Genomic DNA, 27,533 nt, shown 5'->3' with positions numbered 1-27,533 from the left:
ATAAATGTCAGATGTTGGTTGTAATAGCAATAGAAAGCGTGTATTTTCAAAGATGTGAAATAAAATTATATGCAGTCTAATTTGAAAATGAAAATCCTTTTTTTCCTGAAAATTTTATACTGAAAAGTAGTATGACACTAACTTATTTCTTCCTCTTTCATATTATTATATACCTGACATTTTTTCTTAGTCAAATTCATTTTCTTATAATCCATCTTCTACATTTTACTAAAGAACAATGCAAGAATACAATAACAAGCACAAAAAAAAAGGAGGCTGTGTATATGTAACAATCTTAGTTACTGAAAAAAATTAATAGTTAAAGGGAAGGTCAAAAATACAACTAACCCTTTCCTCATGCTAAAGCCCCAGTCAATTTTAGGTTAATTTCTAGAAAATTATTTATTCCCTCTGTGGATTATTATTCTCAATTTTAATTTCTAAACTCTCAATAACATGCATTTAAAGGGAAAAAAATTTATTTTTAACTATCTTTTATAATAATTTCTATTTATTTAACTTTGACACAATAGGTAGATACTACCTTATTTGATACAAACTGAGCTGTTCATTCAATTTAAAAAAAGAGAAATTGAATGTAGCCATATAAAAACTAAAAGAAAAAGGAAACTGAAATTGCTTCTAGGAAAGGCCAAGTAAGCCTTTGTTGGCTTTGTTGTTTGGTTTGAAGGACTGTAAACTCTAAAAAACTGAACATATCCTTGATAAATTAATAAAACTAGATAAACTTCCAGATAAAAATGATGTGTTGATTTTACTAAAGTGCTTTTTCTTTCTTTCATTTTTTTGTTAGCCATTGTAACAAGGGATGGATGGGTAGGGAGAGGATAAGAACATATTAGAAGTGAAGATAATGTAAAAAACAAAACATACCAATAAAAACAAAGTCAAAAAAGAAATAACATATAAAAATATGATTCAAAAATACAAACAGAAAATTTGAGGAAATCAACTACCATTGTTCCCCTTCAGTAGCCAGAAATACATTCTAGTGCTGGTAGTTCAGTGCATCCATAGAATACAAGGAAGTGAAAGAAGAGAATATTATTTCATATAATAAGTTTGCAAGATGCACAGAACTGAGTATCTCAGAACCCTGTAGCACAAAGAGCACAAAAACACTGAATGAGGGAAACGCCAAATTTTTACTTACATTTGTAACAATTCTTCATGTGGGGGTACAGAAGATATCTACAAAATAGTTTTAAATTTTATTTTAAAAACAATGTTTTCTGGATGATATTTAGCATTTCATATTTTATAAAAGTGTCACACATGCAATTCATTTGTATTTCCAATATTCTTAGAATCTTAATACCAGCATTTTTCTAAGGTCAAAGAAAGAGGAAGAGATTTCCCACTCCAAGATAAAATTAAAACCCATCTTCCTCTCTCACTTGTTTCTTCTACACCATTTGTTTTAACAATGGAGCTTACAATCTAAACTTATTCACATAAACTTAACACATACCAACCATCTATACACCAATGATAGAATATTAAATGCCAAGAAAAAGCTAAAAGTATAAGAAAGTTGGCCACAAGGTTATGATTATTTAATGGTGAAAGAAAACTATTTAAAATAGAAGAAAATTGTGATCTGTCTTGGTAGACAGAGTGTCTATATGATTGAATGAAGACATTCGATAGTGATCCTCCGACTCAGGAGTGTTGAAGACCTGAAGTATGGTGGAAAATACTTAGTCTACTTACAAATAGAGAAAAGGAAGAGATAAGAGAAAAGATGTAGAATAAGAATCGAAAAGTATTTCCAACAGATAGAATATGTGGAAGAGAAGGAAATGGATGACACAAAAATTTCTAATCTGAAGTTTGGGGGAAATATAATAAATTATATATACTGAAGAAAGTATAATAAATTTTCTTTTGGGCAGGCTGCTCTGGAAATAACTAAAGGACAGTAAAGTTCTGAAACTGCCAATAACTAACTTGTGGAAAGAACAAAATTAGAGAGTAATCTGTATTAAAATGTTATTCAAATGTATGGGACCTGATTATATCACCGATTAAGAAAACAAGAGGGTTCAGAACAGAGTCTTAGGGTCTGCCCAAAATAGAATGTGCATGATAAATCAGCAAAGGAAGTTGAGAATGAATGAGACACGTATAAGACAGAGAGCCACTGCCATGAAAACCTCCAAATTTTCAACGTTGTAAAACTACTTTGTACAAAGAACTAGCTTCCAGAGTCAGGGTATAACTGAAGAAGTCATAAACTTAGAGCTAGGAGCTAAGTTTTCATGAAAGCTCTCAAGAATGTCTTCTAAGGCTCTGTGTCAAGGTATAAATCACTTCCCCTTCCCTGAGCCTCAGATTGCAACAGGAATAATCACATTTATTACTATCTCTCACACAGGATTGTTATGGTTTTAAAAACACTTGGTAAACTTTAAAGCCCTATATAAAGGTGAAGTACATTTTTTCCCTCCATATGGCACATTTTAACCTCTGCTTTATTTAGCCCTGCTTTACTCATGTAAAATATCTCTTGGTCATTATGCCTGTCAATTTGAAATTTCAGCAAATATTTGCATATTTTCCTCTCTTTTAGAATGAAAAGAAAAAAACTTCTTAAACATACAGGCTAATATATTCTACAAAAACTATTTACATATTTTAGTTTCTTAACAAATTGTAATGACTTAAAAAACAAGTGATTATACAAGCCAAGAATAATTAGTCTATAGTAAAGGATGTTGAAATTATTTAGCTTAATTCTTTTATCGGTTACTATTCAGTCCCAGGGTATTGTAGGCAGTTTTAATGAAGTCTGCCATTGTTGGGATATTCTTTTAAATTAGTAATTGCTAACTTATTGTAACAAAGTATCAGTAAATATACACAATATTCTAATCTACAAATTAAAGCATAAATAGAAAGTTTTTGGATCCATGAATACCAACTGAACAATCAAATGTTCCTAGATTTAAAAAAACATTTAAAAAATAAGTGTAGATGACAGATACATCTAAAAAGTTCTTATGATAAAAGATTAAGAAGTAAATCTTTGAGCCTATAACATGATACAAGTGACAGAAAAGGTAATGCAGAAGAAAATATCCAAGAAAATACTCCTTTAAACACAACTATATACTATCTTTAACAATTTCACCTGCTTCAATCAACAATCTGACTCCTGACCTTTCATCCTAACTGAAAGGGCACTCTTCAAAGGTACCAAAGATTTCTTAATTGCCAATTCTGATGGTCTTTTTCTCACATTTAAATGGCACTTTACAGTTTACATAGCACTTTATAAAATGGAATTAATAGCATTTACACTCTCTACCTTAAGAGGGAAGTTGTGAGTAAAATGAGATTTATAGTGGCTAAATGATACAATCACCTGACTAACAAGCTATTCAGATTCCAACTTCATGGATGTCTCTTATAACACATACTGTCTCTTCATGCCAGAGTTACAAAGTACAAAACTAGGAACATATTTAAGTTTAAAAGAGCCAGATTTCAATGAAACAGGAAATTAATAATTGTAACTACCAAAAAAGTGCGAAAAGTTGCTTCCTTAAGTAAACTCCCTGTTACTGAAAATGTTCAAACTTTTATCTGCCAACTATTATCAAAGGCATTTCATAGATTAGAAAGGAGCTTAGACAAGATGACTAAACAAAGCTATGCAAACTGTTGTGTTACCACCCTGGAGTACAAAACATTTTTAGAAAAACTCATGCATAAATGATCTATTTTTTTTTCCAAAATAAAGTTGAAAACACCACCATGAAAATTCACACTAACATGCAAATTTGCTCCAATGAAACTATAATGTAGAAAAGGATTTCATAATGATGCATGGAGCCTGTGTTCTCTTCCTTCTTCAGGTAGACACCACACCATAAGCAAGTAATGTCAGGACACTTCATTGGAGGAAGAGCAGTGATGGTGTACCCCCAGTCCCAGTCAGTATTTCTCACCAGCCCTACTCTGTGGCAAACAGGAATAAACTTACTAATTTCTCTATAAATGGAGTATATAGTACAGTCCCAAAGTAAAAGTCTAGCAGTCATGACTGTGGTGGTAAAGCTCTTTGGCCCCCTCCAACGCCAGAATAGCATGTGCTCCTCTCAGATACTCTTGGAATGTTCCCACCACCATCCTCAGATACTCTTGGAATGTTCCCACCACCAGGTACTGTAGGATTACCAGCCGAAGCTCTACTTAAGCCTACCAATAAGAAGTGGGACAATAACCCCATGCCATTCCCCAACCCCTGGGTCCCAAGTATCTCACAGGTTTCCTCACAGAGGTTTATATATCTGTAGAGTTTACAAGGCACTAGTGTGTTTTCTTGTTTATCTTTGAAGGATATTGTGGACAATGAAAGGAGTGCTGGGATTGGAGTCAAAGGAACAAAATTTCAACACTGACTCTGCTCTACCTGCCAATGTTGGGCACCCTTAGAATCTCCTGGCCTCAATTTCCTCAAATGTAAAATGAGGAGAATAGACTAGATACATCTTGAAGGTCTCTTCTACTCCAAGTCTATAATGCCATGATTGTACATCTAGGTATAGTATGACCACAATTTACATTTATTTTTATAAGACTGATATCTGTATTACAAAAATTGTGCTAACTTTATTTTATCTGATTGAACACCAGGAAAATTGCTTTCTTTCATGATTTCAGAAAATGTGTATGAGGAATAAAACACATTTTAAAAATAAAAATGGACTATCACTTCATAAAATTTGGAAATGACTAGGTTTCCAGCTTAAAGATTATATAAAACTAAAAAAATTAAGATATGACAGTACCTGTTGGTAGTTCTGCTGTTGAAGTACCTCAAGTTGAGATTTAAACAGTTTATTTTCATCTTGCACATCCTATAAAAATAGATAATAAGCCACTTGTTGATTTGTATTAAATTCACATAAATAGAAATCAATTAACCCAATCAACTATCTCTTCACCTGTAGTAGTTTCCCTTTGCAACAAAGATCTCTCTCTTTTTCTTTTAAAATAGTTTCCATTAACTTCATTTGATCCTCCTTTGCCTTTAAGCTAGAAGAAAAAAAAATTTAAATCCTTAAATTCATCTGTCACAAAAAAAAGAAATATGTCTTAATCTAAAATAGGCACAACATAAAAAATACCTGTGGCTTTCCTTTCATAAATATATTGAATACCCCTCAAACTTTTCCTACAGCTATCTTCTTTAGTTTAAATCTGCACTTCATTATCCTAGATCACTCAAACTATGTTTTGTAATTGTTGCTATTGTTTATTTGATGCTTAATACTTATAAAAGTAATGATAATAACTACTTTTAGCTAAAAAGGGCTTCTTGATCATAACTGTTCTGAACAACAGCAACCACTGTTTCAAATCATACTATAAAGTTATAGATATATACATAACCACACATTTGCATATATATATAAGCAACATATATAAACAACATAAGCACTCTTATAAATAATGTATCAATTAATAAAATGTTATTTAATGTCCTTCAGATGTCTGACAATTAAAGTAAAAAGATTTTATTAAAGCTGAATTCATTCAGCTTTACTGAATTTTAATTCAGTAAGACTCAGTAGAATTTAATCACCATCTCCTTGAAGATGCCCCAAAAGAAAGTTCTTGTTGCCAACGTCAAATGGTTCAATCTCAGAAACTGATAATTATTTTCTCATTGAAAATGATATTAGAAAAAAGTCATTGATCATCTGTACTGTCATTGTGCTCTAAGAACCATGAGACTTTTCCATCTGACTTGCAAATGTACATTTGTACATGTACAATTGTTAGAAGGTGGGCTTCTTGAAAGAAGGAACTATCTAATTTTTTTTATTTCAGTCCTCAGCACTTAGAAGAATATTTTGCACATAGTAAGGACTTAATACTTTATTTACTAATTCAAATTTTTAAAACTATGTGCGCTAAGCATGCAGAGAACCATATGAGAAAAAGAAAGAAAGGGGAGAAATGCCTCTAGATATTCATAAAAAATTCATCTAACTGCTTTACCATGAATCTTACTGTGCTCACTTGTCCTTGGATAACAACTTGCATGACTAAAAGTCAAAATTTTTGGTTTTGAAAAAAAAAAAAAATCACACAACATTATTTATAGACAAACTCAGAGAAGTTAAAAAAATGCATTTAAAGGTACTGGCTATATATGGCTATGGCTAAATAAATACTCACATATTCTCAAGTTCCTGAATTTGTGATTCAGAAGATGCCTAAGAAAAAAATTCATATTTTTGTATCACATCAAAATTATTATTTATTGGAAAGATATCATATATGCAAATAAAATACAATTTACCTTCATAAAGTTCAAAGTGAATATAGATTTACTTTTCAACATTCTCCATGACATATTACAAAAAAAGAGATTATCTCATTTAATTTCTGAATTTAAGATAAATAATTTTCCCTTTCCAGAAGGACATAAAGCCATTGACAGATTAAAACTGTTCAAGGCAAAATAAATATAAAAGTACAAAATTTATGAATAGATTCATTCAATTACAAGAGTTGAGAAAATTATAATAACTGGCCAAATATCTGGCTTTCAATTTTCTGGTGGCTAAAACAAAGCAAAAAGCAGTTTTTTGTAAACAGAAAGTATACATTGATCAGAACACAATTTCCCTAAAAATAAAGTTAAGCAAGATACACCTGCTATTCTGTTATCCAATTCAACAAATTAAATCCATACACAATCCCCAAGTATAATTCATGACATACCTGCTGTAATTTCTCTTGTGTTATTTCCTGAACATGTGCCTTTAAAGCTGCATTTTCATCTTGAAGGTCCTTAAATATAAGAATAAAGATAAATTTAGTGGTATTTTGATTCTTCAATTTCAACATATCCATAATTAGACCAGTGTCCTCTACAGAAGCAGATTGTAAACGATCAAAAATCTTAGTAGATTTTCTTCATGATTTAATATAGCTAAGAATTCATGATAGGATGGTGAAGATTCTGGAACTTAGCTGAGCTCATTTTTATTCAAGTGTCCCAAATTCCACACTGGAACTGTTTCTACATTGGAAAGAGACCTGCAGACCTGTGCCCCACAGCCATCAGAGGGGTATTTTCATAGCGCAATGAGGCTTCAAAGTGAGACTGGAATGAAGAATTCTTATTCATGCCCCAGAATGTGCATAGTGTCTTTATTTAGAAACTTCTCACCTGTAACAAATTTCCTTGGTTAACAAGATCTTTTTCTTTCTCTTCTAATACAGCTTTCATGGTATTCTCCTGTTCTTCTTTCCCTTTCAATCTGTATAACAAATTGACAAGAACTACAAAGTAAAATGTTCTATAAATTCATCTATAGTCTATAAAAGAAAGAATATGAAAGTAAACAAAATATTGAGACTACAGAGGATGATTTCAGAAAGGCCTGGAGAGACTTACACGAACTGATACTGAGTAAACGAGCAGGGCCAGGAGATCATTATATACTTCAACAACAATACATTCTGATGGACCTGGCTATCCTCAGCAACGAGATGAACCAAACCAGTTCCAATGGAGCAATAATGAACTGAACTACGCCCAGCGAAAGAACTCTGGGAGATGACTAAGAACCATTACATTGAATTCCCAATCCCTATATTTTTGCCTGCCAGAATTTTGGATTTCCTTCACAGGCTAATTGTACAATATTTCAGAATCCGATTCTTTTTATACAGCAAAATAACAGTTTGATCATGTATATTTATTGTGTATCTAATTTATACTTTAATATATTTAACATCTACTGGTCATCCTGCCATCTAGGGGAGGGGGTGGGGGAAGGAGGGGATAAATTGGAACAAAAGGTTTGGCAATTGTCAATGCTGTAAAATTACCCATACATATAATTTGTAAATAAAAGGCTATTAAAAAAAAAAAAAAGAAAGAAAAGAAAAGAAACAGTATGTTTGGTTTTTTTAAACTCAATATGTATTCCAACGACTTAGTAATATTTTTCCCAGTGTTTCCTCATTCAAAAATGTTTCAAAATAAATTTTAAATTTGAGATTTATAAAAGTGTTACTAATTAGATATTATGTTAGATAGATAGATATATATATATATATCCAAACATAAGCCATGTCTTTTCCACTCAAATCTCAATACAGTTTATTTTTCACATTCTAAATAGAAAGAAAATAATAAAAATGGTGATGGCAAAGGAAAACAGAACAAAAATGAAGAAAACATTTTATTTTATTCTAAAGAAATATTAAAAAATTTTATCTAGTTATTTTATTTTGCATGGCATCCTACTCTCTCTCTTGAGCTCCAGTCTTGTATCATCAACTGACTTTTGGACATATCTCCCCAGGATGTAATAAAAGAATTTCAAACTTAACATGTCCAAAATGTAGCTTTCATTTCCCCAAAAGACTCCTATTGATTAGGGATGTGCTATTCTTTCAGGCAATCAAACCCACAATCTCTCTCTCAACTGCCACATTCAATTTGTTATGTCTCATCAATTATATCTTTACAATATCTCATATCCATCTTTCTCATTACTTATACTGGGTCCACTCTTCATCACCTTTTACCTAGACGACAATTTGGCTCCCACCTAGTTTTCCAGTTTTATTTCATATTATTGTTTTTCATATTTTCCATTCCAAAACAATTTACTTGATATTCCATACACAAGCTATTTTAGTTACTGTTTCTGTCTTTCCAAAAGGGTCCTCCATGTCCCAGCCCCTCAAATGTCTGGAACAGTGTCCTCACTTGTGCCTCTGAGGTTTGGCTTTTTTCAAAGAACACCTCAGTTGCCAGCTGAGGCCTTTTTCTGAACATTACAAATATAAGCATCCTTTTCCACAGAAAGTTACCTCATATATAACTTGTATTTACTAATGAACAAACTCTATCACATCCCCTCCCCCAAATAACAAACCTTAAACAAATTTAAGGTTAGAAACAGTTTCATTTTTGTCTATGTATACTTGAAGTCTACAATGTATTATGTGCTTAGTAGATACTTATTTGTTGAATGTAGACCAATACTGTATTTTAAAATAAGAGGGTTTTTTTTAAACTTTGGATTTTAAAGAAGTAACAGTTACAACATACAACATAGCTTGACAAAAAAATAAGGTAGTCTGGTTTCACCAATAAGCTTTCACCTAGATCTAAAAGGAAAATGTTGCATTAAAAATAAAATCGATATCAGGATTGGTAATCTTATTACAATAAGTTTGAAAATGGAGCACAGAATTTGTTTTCTATAGGTTAGCTTAAGAGCATTATATAAGAATGTGGTTCAGCTTGAATGCCAAACAAAAAAATCAAAGACGACAATTTGTCATACAAAATATCTCTTAAATATCAAATTTAAATATCAAATTAAAAAAGCATATGGGTCATGCACCTATAAAAGTTCAATCAACCAGGTTTTGGAAACTCAATAGAAATTTTCATCATAACGATATCTATTTTGAGAACATACACAATGAAAATTAAGAAAATGATACTTACAAATTTTGAAGTTCTTGAATTTGAGAAGCAACTAATACCTTTAAAAAAAGAAAAAAAATTCAAAACCAGGGCAAATTATTAATGGATTTAAGATATCTAGTATATTTCTAAGCTATAACTGTGACTGGGAATCCTTTTTAGGTGGAACACTTTGAACAATTCATCCTAAGCAGGAGTGTTTTAATTCTCCTTTCCAAAACCAGTATTATAATAAATACTATTATCACAATTAAAGAAGGCAGCTGACTACAAACAACTCACAATCCTCAGTAATAAAAGCAACTCACTCCAAAAATTTGATAACTGTGAAAAATAGAAGATATTTTTAATACTCCTTCTTAAAAATATTGGAATTGTTTCCTACCTACACCTCAAAGCCAAACAACAAAATTATAAACTACTAATTCTAGAAACAAATCTCAAGGTCATTCCTTATTTTAAGATCATGGTGCAGAAAGAAGAAATATAATTTAGTCCAAATTCATAAGCATTATTTCACCAATGAATTAAAACTAATAAAAATGTTACCTGACTCCTTAGTTCAGGACTCTTTCCTGTACAGTACACTTTCTCACCTACCATTGCCCTCAATATAACCCTCTTCTTAGCACCTTCTCACCCTCCTATCATGGTCATCAATAACTTCTTTTCTCTCCTTTCCATGGATCCTCTTCAACACAATCATACCATTTTTTCTTCCCATAAAGGCATCCCAGATTAAAACCCATCAATTTCCAGAGACCTAAATAATTACTGACATTTTTTAATGGTATTCTATTGCTTTGCTTTTTGTTTACTATTTCTTTTTTTCTTCCTACTCAAGATTATAAACTCCTTAAAGGAGGTGGGGAATCAAGAATTCTTTCATAACCTTTCACCACTTATTTATAGAGGAAGCTCAAACTTTGTCATGACTATGTTGTATTTTTAAAAGCAGGGGAACCACAAAGTGAAATAGTCTATAAATTCATCTGTAGACTATAAAAGAAAGAATATGAAAGTAAACAAAATACTGAAAAAATGAATTTAATTACCTAAATTTTAAAAGGTGACAAACTAACAGCAAAGCAGAAGAATTCTTTTCATGATCCTTCAACATCTGACTGTGGTCAGAAGACCTATGCATATTAATGAAACTAAATTTTCTTGCGTAGCAGAAAAAAATCATCACCACCACCCTAAAAATCTATCATGCTCTGGCTCTGAGCATTTTTACCTGTTGAGCCTTTTCAAGCTGGATATTTCCTACTTCTTCTTTCAGAGCCTCTATTTCCTGTTTCAAAGCCTTTACAATGACAAAACAGACAAGATTGGACAATGGAAACACAAAAGTTGACAAAAATGGACTGAGTTTCTATTATAAAATGCAATGCAAGGTCAAACAAATGAAAGTTAATGATGTGAATTGAGGATAGGAAAACAACTATCTCCTACTTAATACCTGAACAGTTTTCTCCTTGTTAGCAACTTTAAGAAGTTCAGCTTCCATGAGCTGTTCCGCAGACTTAATCTTTCCATCTTTTTCATGGATTCTTAAAAAAAGAAACAGAGTATTGAGTCCAACACACACACACACACACACACACACACACACACACACACACCCACCCCAAGGATTCACAAATAGAAACTGCCCATTGATAAGTTGCCCAAATGTCTTCTGCACATCTACATCATGACAGTTTATCCTTCTAGGGAAAAAAAAGTGAAGAAACCCATCTCTCCCTCTTTTTCAGTTCTGGCCAAAAGAATCAAGGCAGATTATCATGGCCAGAATGATGATGCTACTTCAAAAACCCTTAAAAATAAATAAATAAATAACAAACACATTGCCCTAGAGAAGTGGTTCCCAATGGTTTCTATTTCTTGAATCCCTTTTTCAAAAACAACAAAGATGTGCTATGAAACCCTAGGGAAATTTAACACACAAATAATACTGCTTATAATGCTATTAAATGATTTTTTAACTAAAACCCTATAGATCATCAACTTGAATCACTAAATGGGAACCACTATCCTAGTTTATTGGGCAAGAACACTGTTCTACTCTACTCTCTTTTAAGACAAAGTTTGAACAACTTAATTCTCCAGCAGCACCAACAACTTTTGGAGAACCAATGTATGTGAGAGCTAACATTCAAGTGGTTTTCTCTTTAACTCAGATGATTTCAAAGAATACTATTATTCTAGAAATAAGAGTAACTTAAAATTCTGGTGTCAATCCAAGTTTGATAATTTTACCAAATATAGGAAATATGTAAAATAATATTAAACTTCAGCATTAGTCACTGACTTCATACAAATATATTTTCATTAACATCAAGGTTAAATATGAATATACATTTAAACATATGTATATTTAATCAAGAGACATTACAAATTTCATGTTACTTTGCATGTGACAGCTATTCAAATTTTTGTGGATTTAAGAAAAATAAGGGAAGAAAAAACATTGAGAAACATATGTATATACAAGTTAAATTACATATTAATTAACCAAAACACATATTAATATTACTTACATGTTCTGAAGATCTTCAACTATGGCTGTAAAAGATACCTAAAAATGGAGAAAATACAGTGATAAGTATGGTATATTTTCTCCTATATCATGAATCTTTATTTTTATTAAAGAAATACTCCTATTAAAAACCCCCCAAATATAATTCTATCTGTAATACACAAAATGAATCATGAGATGAATATTCTTGTAAGTATTTTATTAGATGAGGAAACTGAACCTTGAAGATATAAAGGGATTTACAACAAGGCCCAGGAAGTAAATTTTGAAATCCAAGTGAGAGGTCTGGCCACAATAACACAGTCTATCATAAGCTTCCTTAAATATTTAAGTACCAGGGTTATCAGCATAAAAGTAACATAAAAAGATGACACAAATTAATCTCACCTAAAGAATAGGGGAAAAGAGGAGGAAGTGAGAAGTAACTTCTGATGTGATTACACAGATACTCTCTAGGTTATAACTGCTTTACTTAAGAGTCCCCTTGAATGTTCAGATTTTCTAATAATAGGTACCTGAATCAATCTCACTTCGTGCAGATCAAACAATGCTACAAACTTTTTAAACACCATGACTACAGACTAGGTATTAGCAGCTATTGGGGGAGGGGGAAAGGGAGAGAAATTTGAAACTCAAAATGTTACTAAAAAATATTAAAAATTGTTGTTACATATAACTGAAAAAATGTACTATTTAAAACAAACAGCTTTGGGTATGTACACATATAAAAATATAAGAGTCCAAAGCACTATGATTTAGGGCAGAGGGTTGGCAGGGAAAAATTACTTCCAAGTTTTGGAAGATGCAAAAAAGTTTCCTTTTGGTTTATTCATGCTATCACTCTTCTTCATTCTCCTATCCCTTTTCAAGCTTCTTTGTAGTTCATAACATATATTTTCACTCGACTGTGCTTGCGGAAAGATTTTAGCCTTCACTTTTTCACTCTAGATTATCTCCAAAACCTCATCAGAGATCATGGTTTTGTTATTTCTTTGCAGATGACCCCTGACTCATATTTCTTGAGTTCCAGTCTCCTACTCCCTCTATCTAAGAAACATTACAAATCTCATGTCCCCAAGGCATCAAACTCAAAATAGTTAAAAAATAAAAAATAAAAAATAAAAAAAAAAAAACAATTTCTTTCTCCCAAAACCCACACTTCTTCAAAACTTCCCTTATCTTTTGGGAGCACTGTCATCCTTCAAGTCACCCAGGTTCACAAATTCAGCATTATTCTCAACTTCTCACACTTCATATCTAATCAACTGTCAAGTTTAAGTTTTTCTAGTATAACAATATCTATTAAACCAGCCCCCTTCTTTCTACTCACAAAGTTACTACCCAGGTTCAAGCCTACATATCACCTTTCACTTGGACTACTGTAATAACTTCCTAATTGTTCTCCCTTCCTCAATTCTCTTTCTCAATTCTTCTTTCATGTAGCTGCTAAAGGGATTTTCCAACAGAATGATCATGTTAACAAATATGAAAACATGCTTAAAAGAACTATACATATTTAATCTATATCACATTACTTGCTCTCTTGGGAAAGGGGGAGGTAAGGGATAGATGAAAATTTGCAACACAGTCTTACAAAAACAAACTATCTTTACATATATTTGTAAAATAAAATATTAAAAAGTTATTTTAAAAAAAAAGAATTATATTATTCTCTTACTTAATAAACTCAAATTGCCCTTTATTGCCCTTTATTGCCTTAAGGTTCAAATATAAACTTCTATTTGCAATGCAGCCTTTCCAACCTTATTTTTACTTTAACCTTAACATTAATTCAACATTTAACCTTCAACATTAACCTTTATACATTAATTAACATTAATTCAACTTTACTTCACTTCCTGGATTCTATATGATCAGACTGGTATTCTTACTGTTAGTCATACAAGATATTTCACCTCCCAGCTCCATGACTTTGTACTGGTTAAATTCCATGCTTAGAATGAAAACTCTACTTAACTCTACCTTAGAATTTCTTGTTTCCTTCAAAACTCAGCTCAAATACTCCTTTCTTCATGAAGTTTTATGAGATGCTTCTCTCATCTATTACTTTTTTGTTTCATAAACACATACTGTCAACCCAGACAGAATGTAAACTCCTTGAGGGCAGGTACTGACTCATTATGTTTAATTAACATAGTATCATGCACAGGATAGGTGATCAATAATACTTTGTGACTGACTGAGGGAGATAACATCCAAAATAATTTTAGACTAAGGGTAAGAAGTAGGGTGGGATGAGAAAAGAATATAAGAAGTAACTTGTAGAGAGCTGGGAGAGACAGTATAGGATCTATTCAGTAGATGGGAAAATGTAGAAAGATAAGATGACTACTACGGAAAAAAAGCTGAAAAGGTAGTTTAGATCCAAAATGCAGAAGCCAGGATATAGTCAGGATACAAATATAGCCAGGACAAGGAGTTCAGTCTTTATTTAGTAAACAGTAGGAAACCACAGAAGTTTTTTGAATACTGATGCAATAAAATGATCATGACAGTTAAATACCAATAAAGCCAAAGTATCACTATGTTAAAAATCATAATATATCTAGTTATAGCGTCCCAAAGCATGTCATAAAAGACAATTTTGTACTAAAGACTATTTGTACAAAAATTCACCATGATTGCTATTAACTAATATTTTAGTGGTTTATTTAAACTAAACTATTTCTTTGAAATGCTTTTTTTTTTTTTTTTGGAGGGGGGAAGGAGAAGAGGGGGGAAGAAAGGGAGAGATAGGATAATGATGGGGAGGAAGCAATCAAAGAAAACCTACTCCACAGCTATAATTCATTGTGAACAAAACTTGCTGCAGCAAAGCAGATAAGCAATTCACCTATAACTAACTGATAGACTTGGAGAGCTGAAGCAGGACTTGAATTCCCATGTCTTCTTGAATTCCTCTATCTACTTGCTACACTACACAGTTTTTTAATGCTTCAAATAAAAGGTAAAATTTACAATACCTTAGCAATTTTAATTATTACCTGAGACGTCTGTTGAGCCTTTAAATTCTGAACTTCATTTTTCAAGGATGAATTTTCTGTTCTTAATACCTTTTCAATAAATTAGATCAGAAAACATTTTAAACATATTATGTCAATACATGTAATTATTTCCTAAACTTCTATTTTTATTTTCTCATTTTTCAACTGCTTATTTGACAGTTCCCATATACATAACATCTTACTACTTCTTTCTGGATCACCAACATTTCTTTTCCTAATCTTGTGCACATTCCTGGAGTTCAAATAGAAACTTTCTTTTTTCATGTTGTTCTTCTAACCTACTTCCATGCCTTATTCCATGATACCATAGGACCCACCTTGTAACCACTAAGCCTTATTTCTTTTTCTATTCAAATATTTATTTTGATGCTTCTTTTCTTCATTAAATCTACCTTAAGTTAGGTAAGGCTACCAACACATATCACAAAACATAACTAAAATCCCACCTTTAGTTCAAATTTCCCAAAATAATCTTCCTATTTCAACAGGCAATAACTTTCAGAAAGGAGAACTCTGCATTCTACACACTTTTTATCCCACTGAAACTCTACATGATAATGTTAGCAATCTCATGACTCAATTACATTATTCTAACAGATCTAAGTTTCACTGAAATAAAAACCAAGTAAGATCAAGTTTTTTAAGGCATTCTGAGTATTCTAAAATACAAGTTTTATAAGCTATGAAAAGCATTTGCACATCATATTAAATCTCATCGTCTCATCACAACTGGCTTTTATTTAAGACAGTGAAATATATTTTACCTTTAATTCTTCCTCTTTATTAGCCACTTGTATAAGACCAGTTTCAAGTAGTTCTTCTACAGTCTTTAATTTCTCATCCTTTTCTTGAATACTAAAAATTTAAACACATTTGACATTCTTTACATGCAAATAAAATTCTCAGTAAATTTCATTTAGAACACCTATTTTGATCAATATTCATGGTCAAATTTTAAATTCTAGGCTAGTTTCCCATGCTCATCCAAGGACATTTTTGAGCTGCTTCTCCTGTGTCATCAGTTGATATATACTCAGGAAATTCAGCTGTGATTATTCTAAATAAAACAGTTGATCTGTTGGGGAGAAAAAAAGATTGAGCCCTTAGATAAGCATTAATGACTTCTGGGGCCTCAAGGACCATTGCTCTCTTCCACTACTGCATATAATAAGTGCAGCATCTAGATTTCTTATGTAGCTAATTGAAGGTCTTAGTACCCTCAAATTTAAGAAAAATGGCTTCAAAAGAAAGAAAATTCAAAATTCTTACCTTCTTTCCATTTGTTCCACAACATCTTTATTAGCCTTAAAAGACACAAATAATGGTCATTCTTACTAAATTTATATGAGGTTATAAATATAAAATGAAGGGGTTGGACTAGATGGCCTCTGAGGTCCCTTCTAGCCCTAGATCTATGATCCTAATCAAAACCAAATCTTAAAAGGCTTAATAAATTAATAAAAAATAGTAATAATTTGAAAGTTTAATTAGCCACGAAATCTAGGAAGGAACAATTGGTGTCCTGATGAGGTGATAATTTTGAAATATTATTCTCCAAAATAAAAGGATATGGAGAAAATAATAATACATGCAAATGATACACAAAAACGGGAAAGGAATAAAACAAATTCCAAAGCTATCATCTTAAAGTTATTTCCAACAATTAGCTAAGACACAATATACTATCTCTGATGTATCACTTATAAAATCTATCAAGATTCACTAAGATTTCATCACAGAATGATAAAAACAGTGCTAACTTCAAATTTTCTGTATTTCTCAAGGTTTCAAATTTAAAGTTTCATTGTTTATCATATGCAAACTGTTAACTCTCCCTAGTTTGTTAAATTGGAAAAACCAGACTTTTCATTATTAACTTCCCTGTAATTAAATCTGTTCTTTAATCAACTGATCAAATACCAGAAATCAAATTCCAATTCAAAGGTTATCATTCTGAATGGCCTCTACCAACAATAGGTAAAAATGATGTTGTTTTTATATCACTTCCTTTTTATCGATTTAAATTCTTTTACCACTAAGCAACTACTCTGTACAAGGGATTGTGTTAAAATAAGTGTATTACTGTAATATTTCATTGGCTCAAGAGGACTACAAAATAACTAATGCTATTATAGCTCTGCAATGAAAGCATAAGCAAATGTTTACCAGAAAATAAGGAAATTGATTTAAATAATGTTTTTTAGCCCTACTGGTAGTTTTGGGATTGTTGTTGGTTTGTTTTTTAAATTGTTTGAACAATGAATATTCTAATCTACTAGAATTAGGTAACTAAAATCTGCAAAATCTTTTGACCCTTCTCTATATGACTTCAGGGTCCTATTGAAATTATAACATAAATAAAGTCTAATTCATTGTGGACAAATCTGACAAAGATTTTAAAAACAAATTTATTTCCCATGTCTGACTACTCAAAGGCTTTGTACCTAACGATACTCTTCCCCTTATGACATATAAGCAGACTATTACTCCACCTGACGTTTTTTCCTGCACCTGAAGAAACAACATGGGATCATTATGCTATCTATTTCAACAAGTGGCACTTCAATCTCCAGGATGAAGATGAAGAGAAACCTGAGGTGGAAGGACTGATTGGATAACCAAACTGTTCCCTTTCCCAACTGTCACTTAGAATTCTGAATGCTGCAAAAGGGTTGAGAAAGGAAAAATTACATCATTCTTTATATTCTCTTTTATTGATAGTATGAGCAAAGATGAATCCAAAGAGTCAAAGATGGATTCTTTCATTTTCCATGAAACGAAAAAAAAAAAAAAAAAAAAAACCCACCTCTCCATACACATATTGTGGGTCAGTTACTTTCTAGAACTATAAAAGAATTTTCAGTAGTAGGAAAGAACTTTTAAGAATTGCTATTGAGCTACACTTTTGAATAACTGATTTCAATAAATAAGCATCAGCTTTCCTCTTTAAAAAAAAAAAAAAAAGCATTAATGTGTCAGTTTTTGACTATAGAAATTTCTAAAAATTAGCCCATCTGGAAAGCTGCTACTTTAATCAATTATCTAACACTATGTAAAATCATTATAGCAACAGGAAATAAATCATGAAAATTAAGGTTAGGATGAATTTATGTTAACTATCAGAAATGAAGTATTAGAACGTTAAAAGGGATTCAGAGAAATCATATGCACTTATTATCAAGGGAAACACTAAAAGAAGTGGTCAGCAAAAGAGAAGAGTTCTTATAAAGGAACACACTATTAGATAATCTATGGTCAGATCAAAGATAAGTGTGACAACTCAAGATTAGTAGATTGCCTATGGCTAGTTAACAAGAATATTTTTCAATTAAAAAAAAAAAAAAGACAGGCTAATGAGAATTCTGAAATTTGGAATTTTCTGCTAACAAGATTCTTGGGTGGTTTAACAAGATATTGCAGTTATGGTTTACTTGGGAATTTTCTGGGAAATTTACAATAAACCAACTTGTCTTCACCATATCAGTCTGAGAGAAAAATCACAAGATTTAAGATCTATAGTAATTACAGCATATGACAGAGCTTTAAAAATCTGCAAGGCAATTTTTATATTTCTTTACATAATACTAACATCAACCTACTGAGGAAAATAATACAACTATTCTTAATATAATTTTATAAAAGAGGAAAATGACTGGGACAAATTAAATGAATAACTTGCCAATAAGTATCACAGGTTTAATTCAAACTCAAATCTTGATACTACTGCCAAAATTCAATCCACTATTTCCCACTGCATCTCCAACAAGTTTAATTTCCCTGTCTCAAGTCTTTCTGTTCTACACAGATGATGAGCTCTTCCTATAGCACAGGTATAATCATGTCATTCACCTATTCAATAAACTACAGTGGTTCCCTATTGTTTAATAGATGAACCAAAACTGTTTTGCTTTTTTTTTTTTTTAATTTTTATTTAATAATTACTTTATATTGACAGAATCCATGCCAGGGTAATTTTTTTTTACAACATTATCCCTTGCACTCGTTTCTGTTCCAATTTTTCCCCTCCCTCTCTCCACCCCCTCCCCTAGATGGCAAGCAGTTTTATATATGTTAGATATGTTGCAGTATATCCTAGATACAATATATGTTTGCAGAACCGAACAGTTCTCTTGTTGCACAGGGAGAATTGGATTCAGAAGGTATAAATAATCCGGGAAGAAAAACAAAAATGCAGATAGTTCACATTCGTTTCCCAGTGTTCTTTCTTTGGGTGTAGCTGCTTCTGTCCGTCATTTATCAATTGAAACTCAGTTAGGTCTCTTTGTCAAAGAAATCCACTTCCATCAAAATATGTCCTCATACAATATCGTTGTCGAAGTGTATAATGATCTCCTGGTTCTGCTCATTTCACTTAGCATCAGTTCATGTAAGTCTCTCCAAGCCTCTCTGTATTCATCCTGTTGGTCATTTCTTACAGAACAATAATATTCCATAACATTCATATACCACAATTTACCCAGCCATTCTCCAATTGATGGGCATCCATTCATTTTCCAGTTTCTAGCCACTACAAACAGGGCTGCTACAAACATTTTGGCACATACAGGTCCCTTTCCCTTCTTTAGTATTTCTTTGGGATATAAGCCCAATAGAAACACTGCTGGATCAAAGGGTATGCACAATTTGATAATTTTTTGGGCATAATTCCAGATTGCTCTCCAGAATGGTTGGATTCATTCACAACTCCACCAACAATGCAATAGTGTCCCAGTTTTCCCGCATCCCCTCCAACATTCATCATTATTTTTTCCTGTCATCTTAGCCAATCTGACAGGTGTGTAGTGGTATCTCAGAGTTGTCTTAATTTGCATTTCTCTGATCAATAATGATTTGGAACACTCTTTCATATGAGTGGTAATAGTTTCAATTTCATCCTCTGAAAATTGTCTGTTCATATCCTTTGACCATTTATCAATTGGAGAATGGCTTGATTTCTTATAAATTTGAGTCAGTTCTCTATATATTTTGGAAATGAGGCCTTTATCAGAACCTTTAATTGTGAAGATGTTTTCCCAGTTTGTTGCTTCCCTTCTAATCTTGTTTGCATTAGTTTTATTTGTACAAAGGCTTTTTAATTTGATGTAATCAAAATTTTCTATTTTGTGATCAGTAATGGTCTCAAGTTCATCTTTGGTCACAAATTTCTTTCTCCTCCACAAGTCTGAGAGATAAACTATCCTATGTTCCTCTAATTTATTTATAATCTCGTTCTTTATGCCTAGGTCATGGACCCATTTTGATCTTATCTTGGTATATGGTGTTAAGTGTGGGTCCATGCCTAATTTCTTTGCTTTTTTTTTTTAACCAATGACCTTTTTTTTTTTTTTAAATCTGAACACACACACACACACACACACGCAGGAACCACGTCATATGCATAGCAGAATTAAAAAATTAAAAGAAATTTTGATCCACATTTCATACCACTTTCAAGTATCAATTTTCAAGAATAAATTCTGTTACTTTCAAAATTATCTAACTGGCCTGTGCTTTCTTCTCTGTGTCTTTCTGTTCTCTCCTGTACATTTTATTTTCTTATTTGAAATTAAACTTTAATTGAATTACATTAGTACTCATATAGCTCTACTCAGCCCAATAGTCATTTTAAAGTGGTCCTAGTAAGCACAAATGCTTACTTTAAAATGACTATTGGGCTGAGTAGAGCTATATGAGTACTAATGTACTGTTCTAAATGCAAAAATCACAATCCCTGCCCTCAACAAGGAGCTTCCATTCTATTGGGAGAAAAAAGTAAGCAACTAGGTAGAGACAAGAGAGAGTAGATGGAAAGTAATCTCAGAAGAGAAGGTATAAAAATTTGAATGAAATGGGAAAAACCTTCTGGATTAAATGAAATTTCAGCTGAGTCTTAAAAGGAAACTTAAAAAAGTCTTAAAAAGGAAAAGTTCAAGGAAACTAAGAAGCAGACATAAATAGGTAAACCATCCCAGGCCTGAGGAAAAGCTAGTACAAAGGCAAAGGCACAGAGATAGCCAATGTCTCCTGTACATTTTAAAGAATGTTTCAATGCAACCAACAGGATGATTTCAGAAAGGCCTGGAGACACTTAAATGAACTAATGCTAAGTGAAACGAACAGAACGAGGAGATCATTATACACAGCAACAGGAAGATTATACGATGATCAATTATGATGGACATGGCTCTCTTCAAAAATGAGATGATTCAAACCAGTTCCAATTATTCAGTAATGAAGAAAGCCATCTACACCCAGAGAGAGGACAATGGGAACTGAGTTTGGACCACAACATAGCATTTTCACTCTGTTATTGTTTGCTTGCATTTTTGTTTTCCTTCTCAGGTTTCTTTTTTTCTTTCTAGATCTGATTTTTCTTGTGCAGCAAGATAAATCCAATATATGTATGTATATGTATATGTATATGTATATGTATATATGTGTATGTGTGTGTGTATATATATATATATATATATATATATATATATGTATGTATACAGTTAACGTATATTTTGACATGTATTGGACTATCTGCCATGTAGGAGAGTTGATGGCAGGAAGGATAGGAAAATTTGGAACAAAAGGTTTTGCAAGGGTCAATGTTGAAAAAATTAACCATACATATGTTTTGTAAATAAAAAGCCATAATAAACAAACAAATAAATAAATCTCAATACCAAAAAAAAAAGTTTCAATGGCCTTTTTTTTGCATCACTATTGCTAATCTCTTCTTCCCTCTGACCTCACTACCAATTAAGAATCTGAGAGGAGAAAATTCTTCTAAGAAATAAACATAGTTAAAATAAAATGAATATATGCAGTAACCATGTTTAAAAATGCATGTCAAAGAGACCTGAGTTTCAATTGATAAATGACGGACAAAAGCAGCTACACCCAAAGAAAGAACACTGGGAAACGAATGTAAACTATCTGCATTTTTGTTTTTCTTCCCGGGTTATTTATACCTTCTGAATCCAATTCTCCCTACGCAACAAGAGAACTGTTCGGTTCTGCAAACATATATTGTATCTAGGATATACTGCAACATATCCAACATATAAAGGACTGCTTGCCATCTAGGGGAGGGGGTGGAGGGAGGGAGGGGAAAAAAAAATTGGAACAGAAACGAGTGTCAATATAATGTAATTATTAAATAAAAAAATTTAAAAAATAAATAAATAAATAAATAAATTAAATAAAATAAAATAAAAATGCATGTCAATTTCTCTCTTATCCATTTCCTGACAGGACAGGTGATAGACATATAACACTTCACTGTAGGTCTTCTGGAGATTGTTAAACTATGATAATATTCCAGTATATTCATATGACATATATGAAATTGGTTATTCTCTAATTGTTTAAGAGCCAATTCAAGTTACTTCCTTAGATTCTAGGTCTTTGTTTTTAATTTTCCCTTCCCTCCCTGTTGATTAATCTTCTTCAGGATCAGGAAATTTGTTCTGCTAGTAACAATCCCTTCCTCAATTATTACCCACTTATTTAACTCCCTATCACTGTTTTTTTTTCCCCTCCTCTGTTATCTGATATATGTGCATTCAACCATTCCTTGTTCATTTCAGATAAGAGGAAGATATATTTGGTGCTCACTCTTCCTACTCACTCCCTTTTATGTTGGCATACTCTCACATGAAAACTAGCAAGCCCCACCACCTTTTTCTCCTTTATACAATATTTTACTATTTTTACTCTCCCTTCTCCTACCCCAATTTAAGTATTCAGAACAAAATCAATCTTCTCCTGTAAACTTGTTTTTCTTGTTATCTCAATATCCTTTCAAGATATTAAGTTTCTGAAGGGATAATTATTTTTTCACTTCATAAGAATTACAGCACTATATCATCATATAATTCCTTTCAAATGTTCTAATCTATCTTTCTATGTTTCTCTAAAATCTTGCTTGTATTTCAAATTTTCTTACTGAATTATTAGATATTCATCAGAAATGCTTTAAAATCTTCTATTTCACTAAAAATCCACTTTGTTTCCTGTAATACTATATTCGGCCTTGGAGGTCAAATCATTTTAGGCAGAAGCTGCTAGGTTTCATTTAGGTCTGACTGTGGTTTTCTGATACTTAAGGCAATTTCTTTCTGTAAACCTATGGTTGTTTTTTGGCAGAAAACTCTGGATTTTAGTTACAACATTCCTGGCACCTTCTTTTGAGTGTCATGTCTCAGAAAGTAATCAACAGATTGTTTCTATATTGTTAGCCTCAGTTTTTAAGGCCTGTTCACTTTTAATTTATAATTTTTTGAAACATGATGTCCAAGGTGTTTTTTTTAATCATGGCAATCAGGGAGTCCACTAGAGTCAAATTATTTCTGCTTAACCTGCTTCTCAAATCAATTTTTTTTATATTAAGTAGTTTATATTTTCTTCTTTTTTTTTCTACCTTTTGATTTAGTTTTAATATTTCTTGCTCTTTTAGAGAGGTAGCTATTGATTTGGTCTATTCTAGTTTTTATAAAACAATTCATTTTATGGTTTTCACTTCTGTTTTAAAATGCATGGTCTCTAATTCCTTCCTCTATATGACTTCATTCCTTTTTTAATTTCTTACTTTATTTCTGTAGAGCCTTAAATACAATTTTTTTTCCTTTGAGTAGCTGCTTAAAGTTGTAGTTATCTGGTCCTTCTTTTAAAGAAACTTACATAAACAACAATTTTTGATGCTGGTCAGTGTTTCTTTGATTGACTCACTTCTTATCTTTAAATTCTGAATAGAAACCCTGGGCCAGGGCCAGCCATACCTTGCTGCAATTTTGGAAAAGGTGACTAGTATAGTCTAATCTTACACTGAATCACATGTTCTCTATTTCCCTCAAAACTAGTTCTGAAAACAGCTGCACAAAAAACCCTGAAGGTTGGGAAAATGTCCCCTCCATATCTCAGGAACAGAATCCAACTTTAACATAAAGTTAAAAGTTAAGAAATAATCTGGAAAAATGAACCAACAAGAGAAAAAAGAACATAATCACAAACAGTTATTGAGAAGAAAGATCAAAAGACAAACTCAGAAGAAGACAATAAAGTCAAAATTGCTAAAAGATAAAGCTTTCAAGGAAAAATATGAATTGATCTCAGGCTCAAAAATAATCCCTGGAAGAACTCAAAAAAGAATTTTACAAATTAAATAAATTAAGTATCCCGGGGGAGGAGGGGAGGAGGAAATGAGAGTGATACTAGAAAATCATGAAAAAAGAGTCAACAGTTTGGGAAAGGAAAGAAGGAAAGGGGGAAGGAAGGGAGAGAGGGAAGGAGAAATAAAAGGAAAGAAGGGAGGAAGGGAGGGAGGGAAGAAGGAAGAGAGAAATGGTGGGAAGAAGAAAGAGGAGGAAGGGAAGGAAGAAAGGAGGGAGAGAAAGAAATAGGGAAGGAGGGAGAGAGGAAATAACTTTTTAAAAACCCAGAATAAGCCAAATGGTAAAAGAGGCACAAATATCCAATGAAGAGAAGAATGCCTTTAAAAGCAGAATGGCCAAATGGAAAAATATATATATACAAAAATACACTAAAGAAAGTACTTTAAAATTAAGCTTAAAATGCTTTAAAATTGGGGCAGCTAGGTAGTACAATAGATAGAGCACCAGCCCTGAAATCAGGAGGGCCTGAGTTAAAATCTGGCCTCTGACACTTAACACTTACTAGCTGTGTGACCCTAGGCAAGTCACTTAACCCCAATTGCCTAAGGCCCTCCCTCCCTCTCCCCACCCCCACCCCCCCAAAAAAAAAAAACACTAAAATACTTAAAAATTAAGTTTGGGTAAAAGGAAGCTAACGATTCCATGAGATACTCCATGAGAAACTTATGTCCTGATCTATAAAATGAGGGCTTTGGACTAGATAGTTACAAAGGTCCCTTCCACCTCAAAATCTATGATTCTACCATCTTTTGCAAGTATAGGTATCTACAGCATTTTATCTTTCAAATAAGTAGCTTTATACTTCTAACACTTAAAACCTGTGCAAACATGAATTTTTATACCTTCTCTAAGCCTTGATGTCTTCGTATGAAAAATTGGTATAATACCTGCAGTTCTTATTTCTATTGATTACTGTGAAACGATGTTTGTAAAGTGCTGCTTTGCAAATTTTAAAGTATTATATAAATGAAATTTTTAAATAATAAAGGAGAATTTTTTGGAGAAAAAAACTACTTCAGTAAATAGAAAAGTCAGCATAAAATCAGAATATAATAGATTTAATATTCAAATAGAAAAAAATATATAAGAAAGAAATAGATTTTTAGTGAACTGCTGAATACAAACATTGCTAATTGTGATTTTGTTGAGATGTGATTTAGTATTTCTTAATTCACACGCGTACCAGTGCTTTCTTTCACCTTCTGCACCATTTATACTTCTAACAGATACGTAAGTCAAAAGCAAATCAAAATGTCCCAAGTTATTAACATAACTTTATTGAATAAAAGACTCTTTTAAGCCACCAAAATTCCCATCTATTATAGAAAAATTCAAATAAATAACTAGGGTAAGAGAAAGCACAATGGAGAGAAAAGCCTTTGAGCTGGAATCAAAATCAGCCTAAACTACATATGTTAAAATGAGGATCTTTATTTAGAAAACAACATAGATTAAATATAGCTTTTTATATCCCTTTTTGTAAACTGTAATACCTTTAGATAAGGTGCTTAAAATATTAATTAGAATAACTTCCCTCAAAAAAATAAAAAATTTTTGGATCCCCACATATGTCAAGCCCAAAAAGTAAAAAGAAATATTAAGTTACATCGAATTGAAACAATTCTCAAAATTTAGAAAATACTACAATTTTTTTAAGAACTAGTCCTTGTGAGATATTTTATATCCAACAAGTAAAGTAGATACTTACCTGTTCAGCTACAATAGCCTGTAATTTTTGAACTTCTATCTGTAAAGCTTTGTTTTGATCCTTTAGAATCTGAAAGAATTTAGATTCTCATTAATAACCTAACAAAATGTTATCACTTTATAAGTACATAGTCAACCATGAATTCCAATAGCACAGATAAAATTTGGCTTACTGCTAATTGCCCCATATGATCTTGAACATTCACTTAATCTCTAGCTGTGTTATATAACTACTCAGCATTAATATGTCAGATTATAAACTGGCTGCAATTTGCAGGTGGAAGAAGTTCCCACACACTGCTAAAGGCAGAGACTTCATATTCTACTTTAAAAAAGTAAAGAATCCTACCAACTACAATATTTTGAATATTCCAAGTAAATTGTCTTTATTTTTATTTCAGTGTTAACCAAAATGTAATTTGGTATTTGTCAATGTTACGCTATAAAATATAAACAAATTAATTTTTTTAATTGACAGTTTAATTATTTCAAGTCCAAAGTAGATCTATATATACAATATCTATATATATAATTGAGGCAATGATAATGTACTGAACTGATCCAAGTCAGACTCAAAGTACTATTTTAAATGTCTGTTTATTTTTAGAGAAAGAAATAACTTTTAAAAAATTTTTCAACTTTGAAATAATTATACTACATATCTTCAAATAGTTATAAAAAGCTTCTTACTGGTCTTTTAATAAATCTTTTCTTACCTTAAATTCTTCCATTTTATGTGTAAGTTCATTTTGTAACTGTTCTTCAAGTGATCTTATCTGATCATCCTTAACATGAATACTATAATACAAATAAATGGGATTAACTAAAATGTCGCATGGAAATGATTACATGATTAAAGCAATTAACATGTACATTGCAAGATTTCTGGATTTATTTTGATTTAAAGCAACATAAATCTACAACTTTTTTTAAAAAATCAGTGTTATAATATAAATCACCTTTTTTGCATCTTTTCTAGTTCATGTGCAGCAGCAGCCTATATTTAAAAAAGAAATATAAAATCATTAACATCACAGAAATCACTCATTTTTCAACCCCCCAAAAAGAAAAAGAAACCAAGAAAAAAAAGAAAAAGCAAGCATTCACCTTAATATTTATTCTATATTGGACCACATTTCTAGTAACACAACTAAGAATCTAAGATACCACTGATTTATTGAATTTAATAATGTGCTTGACTTTGCAAAACTAACTGCACTCCTGAAGGCATTCTTCAGACAAGATAATACCCAAACATACTTTGAAACCCTACAGTTTAACTAGAAAAAACTTTCTAAAAGGATTTTCTACGTATTAATTCCTGCAAGTTATGAAATGGGGAGATAATGTTTGTCTCAAGTAGTTTACCAATGTTATGGTTGTACAGAAGTATAAAAATAGTATTCCTATTGATGAAATTCTCCAAATATACTTATACTCACTACACTAAAATACACAGCTAATTCACTGGAAAAATGAAGTAGAGCCAAGTATAATAGGGTATACTTTTAATTCCTGCTACTAAGAAGGCTGATTCTGGTGACTCATTTGAGTTCAGGAGTTCTAAGTTGAAAAACAATCAAAATGAAGTTGATAGC

At 31.8% G+C, this 27,533-nt stretch overlaps 1 protein-coding gene across 8 annotated transcripts in view; it reads right to left on the bottom strand.

Annotated features, from left to right (window-relative positions):
• KTN1 (kinectin 1) overlaps positions 1 to 27,533 on the bottom strand; it is a 141,004-nt gene that overhangs the window by 41,642 nt on the left and 71,829 nt on the right. For 7 of the 8 annotated variants that reach the window (XR_007950660.1, XM_051977714.1, XM_051977715.1 and 4 more), the window contains 16 exons: positions 26,895 to 26,932; positions 26,652 to 26,733; positions 25,937 to 26,005; positions 16,334 to 16,368; positions 15,829 to 15,919; positions 15,044 to 15,112; positions 12,040 to 12,077; positions 10,959 to 11,049; positions 10,734 to 10,802; positions 9,518 to 9,555; positions 7,214 to 7,304; positions 6,763 to 6,831; positions 6,214 to 6,251; positions 4,974 to 5,064; positions 4,818 to 4,886; positions 1,175 to 1,212 (listed from right to left, as the gene is read on the bottom strand). Coding sequence is in view for 7 of the 8 variants with exons in the window: in XM_051977714.1 (XP_051833674.1) it covers positions 1,175 to 1,212; positions 4,818 to 4,886; positions 4,974 to 5,064; positions 6,214 to 6,251; positions 6,763 to 6,831; positions 7,214 to 7,304; positions 9,518 to 9,555; positions 10,734 to 10,802; positions 10,959 to 11,049; positions 12,040 to 12,077; positions 15,044 to 15,112; positions 15,829 to 15,919; positions 16,334 to 16,368; positions 25,937 to 26,005; positions 26,652 to 26,733; positions 26,895 to 26,932 (1,016 nt within the window). In the remaining variant the exon portion in view is untranslated. The remainder of the gene's footprint in view (positions 1 to 1,174; positions 1,213 to 4,817; positions 4,887 to 4,973; positions 5,065 to 6,213; positions 6,252 to 6,762; positions 6,832 to 7,213; positions 7,305 to 9,517; positions 9,556 to 10,733; positions 10,803 to 10,958; positions 11,050 to 12,039; positions 12,078 to 15,043; positions 15,113 to 15,828; positions 15,920 to 16,333; positions 16,369 to 25,936; positions 26,006 to 26,651; positions 26,734 to 26,894; positions 26,933 to 27,533) is intronic. The other variant, XM_051977716.1, reaches the window with a different exon arrangement.

Source organism: Antechinus flavipes, chromosome 2 (assembly GCF_016432865.1).
Source record: "Antechinus flavipes isolate AdamAnt ecotype Samford, QLD, Australia chromosome 2, AdamAnt_v2, whole genome shotgun sequence".
NCBI classification, from domain to species: Eukaryota; Metazoa; Chordata; class Mammalia; order Dasyuromorphia; family Dasyuridae; genus Antechinus; species Antechinus flavipes.
The sequence above is the reverse complement of the archived record's forward strand: the minus strand, read 5'-3'. Positions and strand labels throughout refer to the sequence as shown.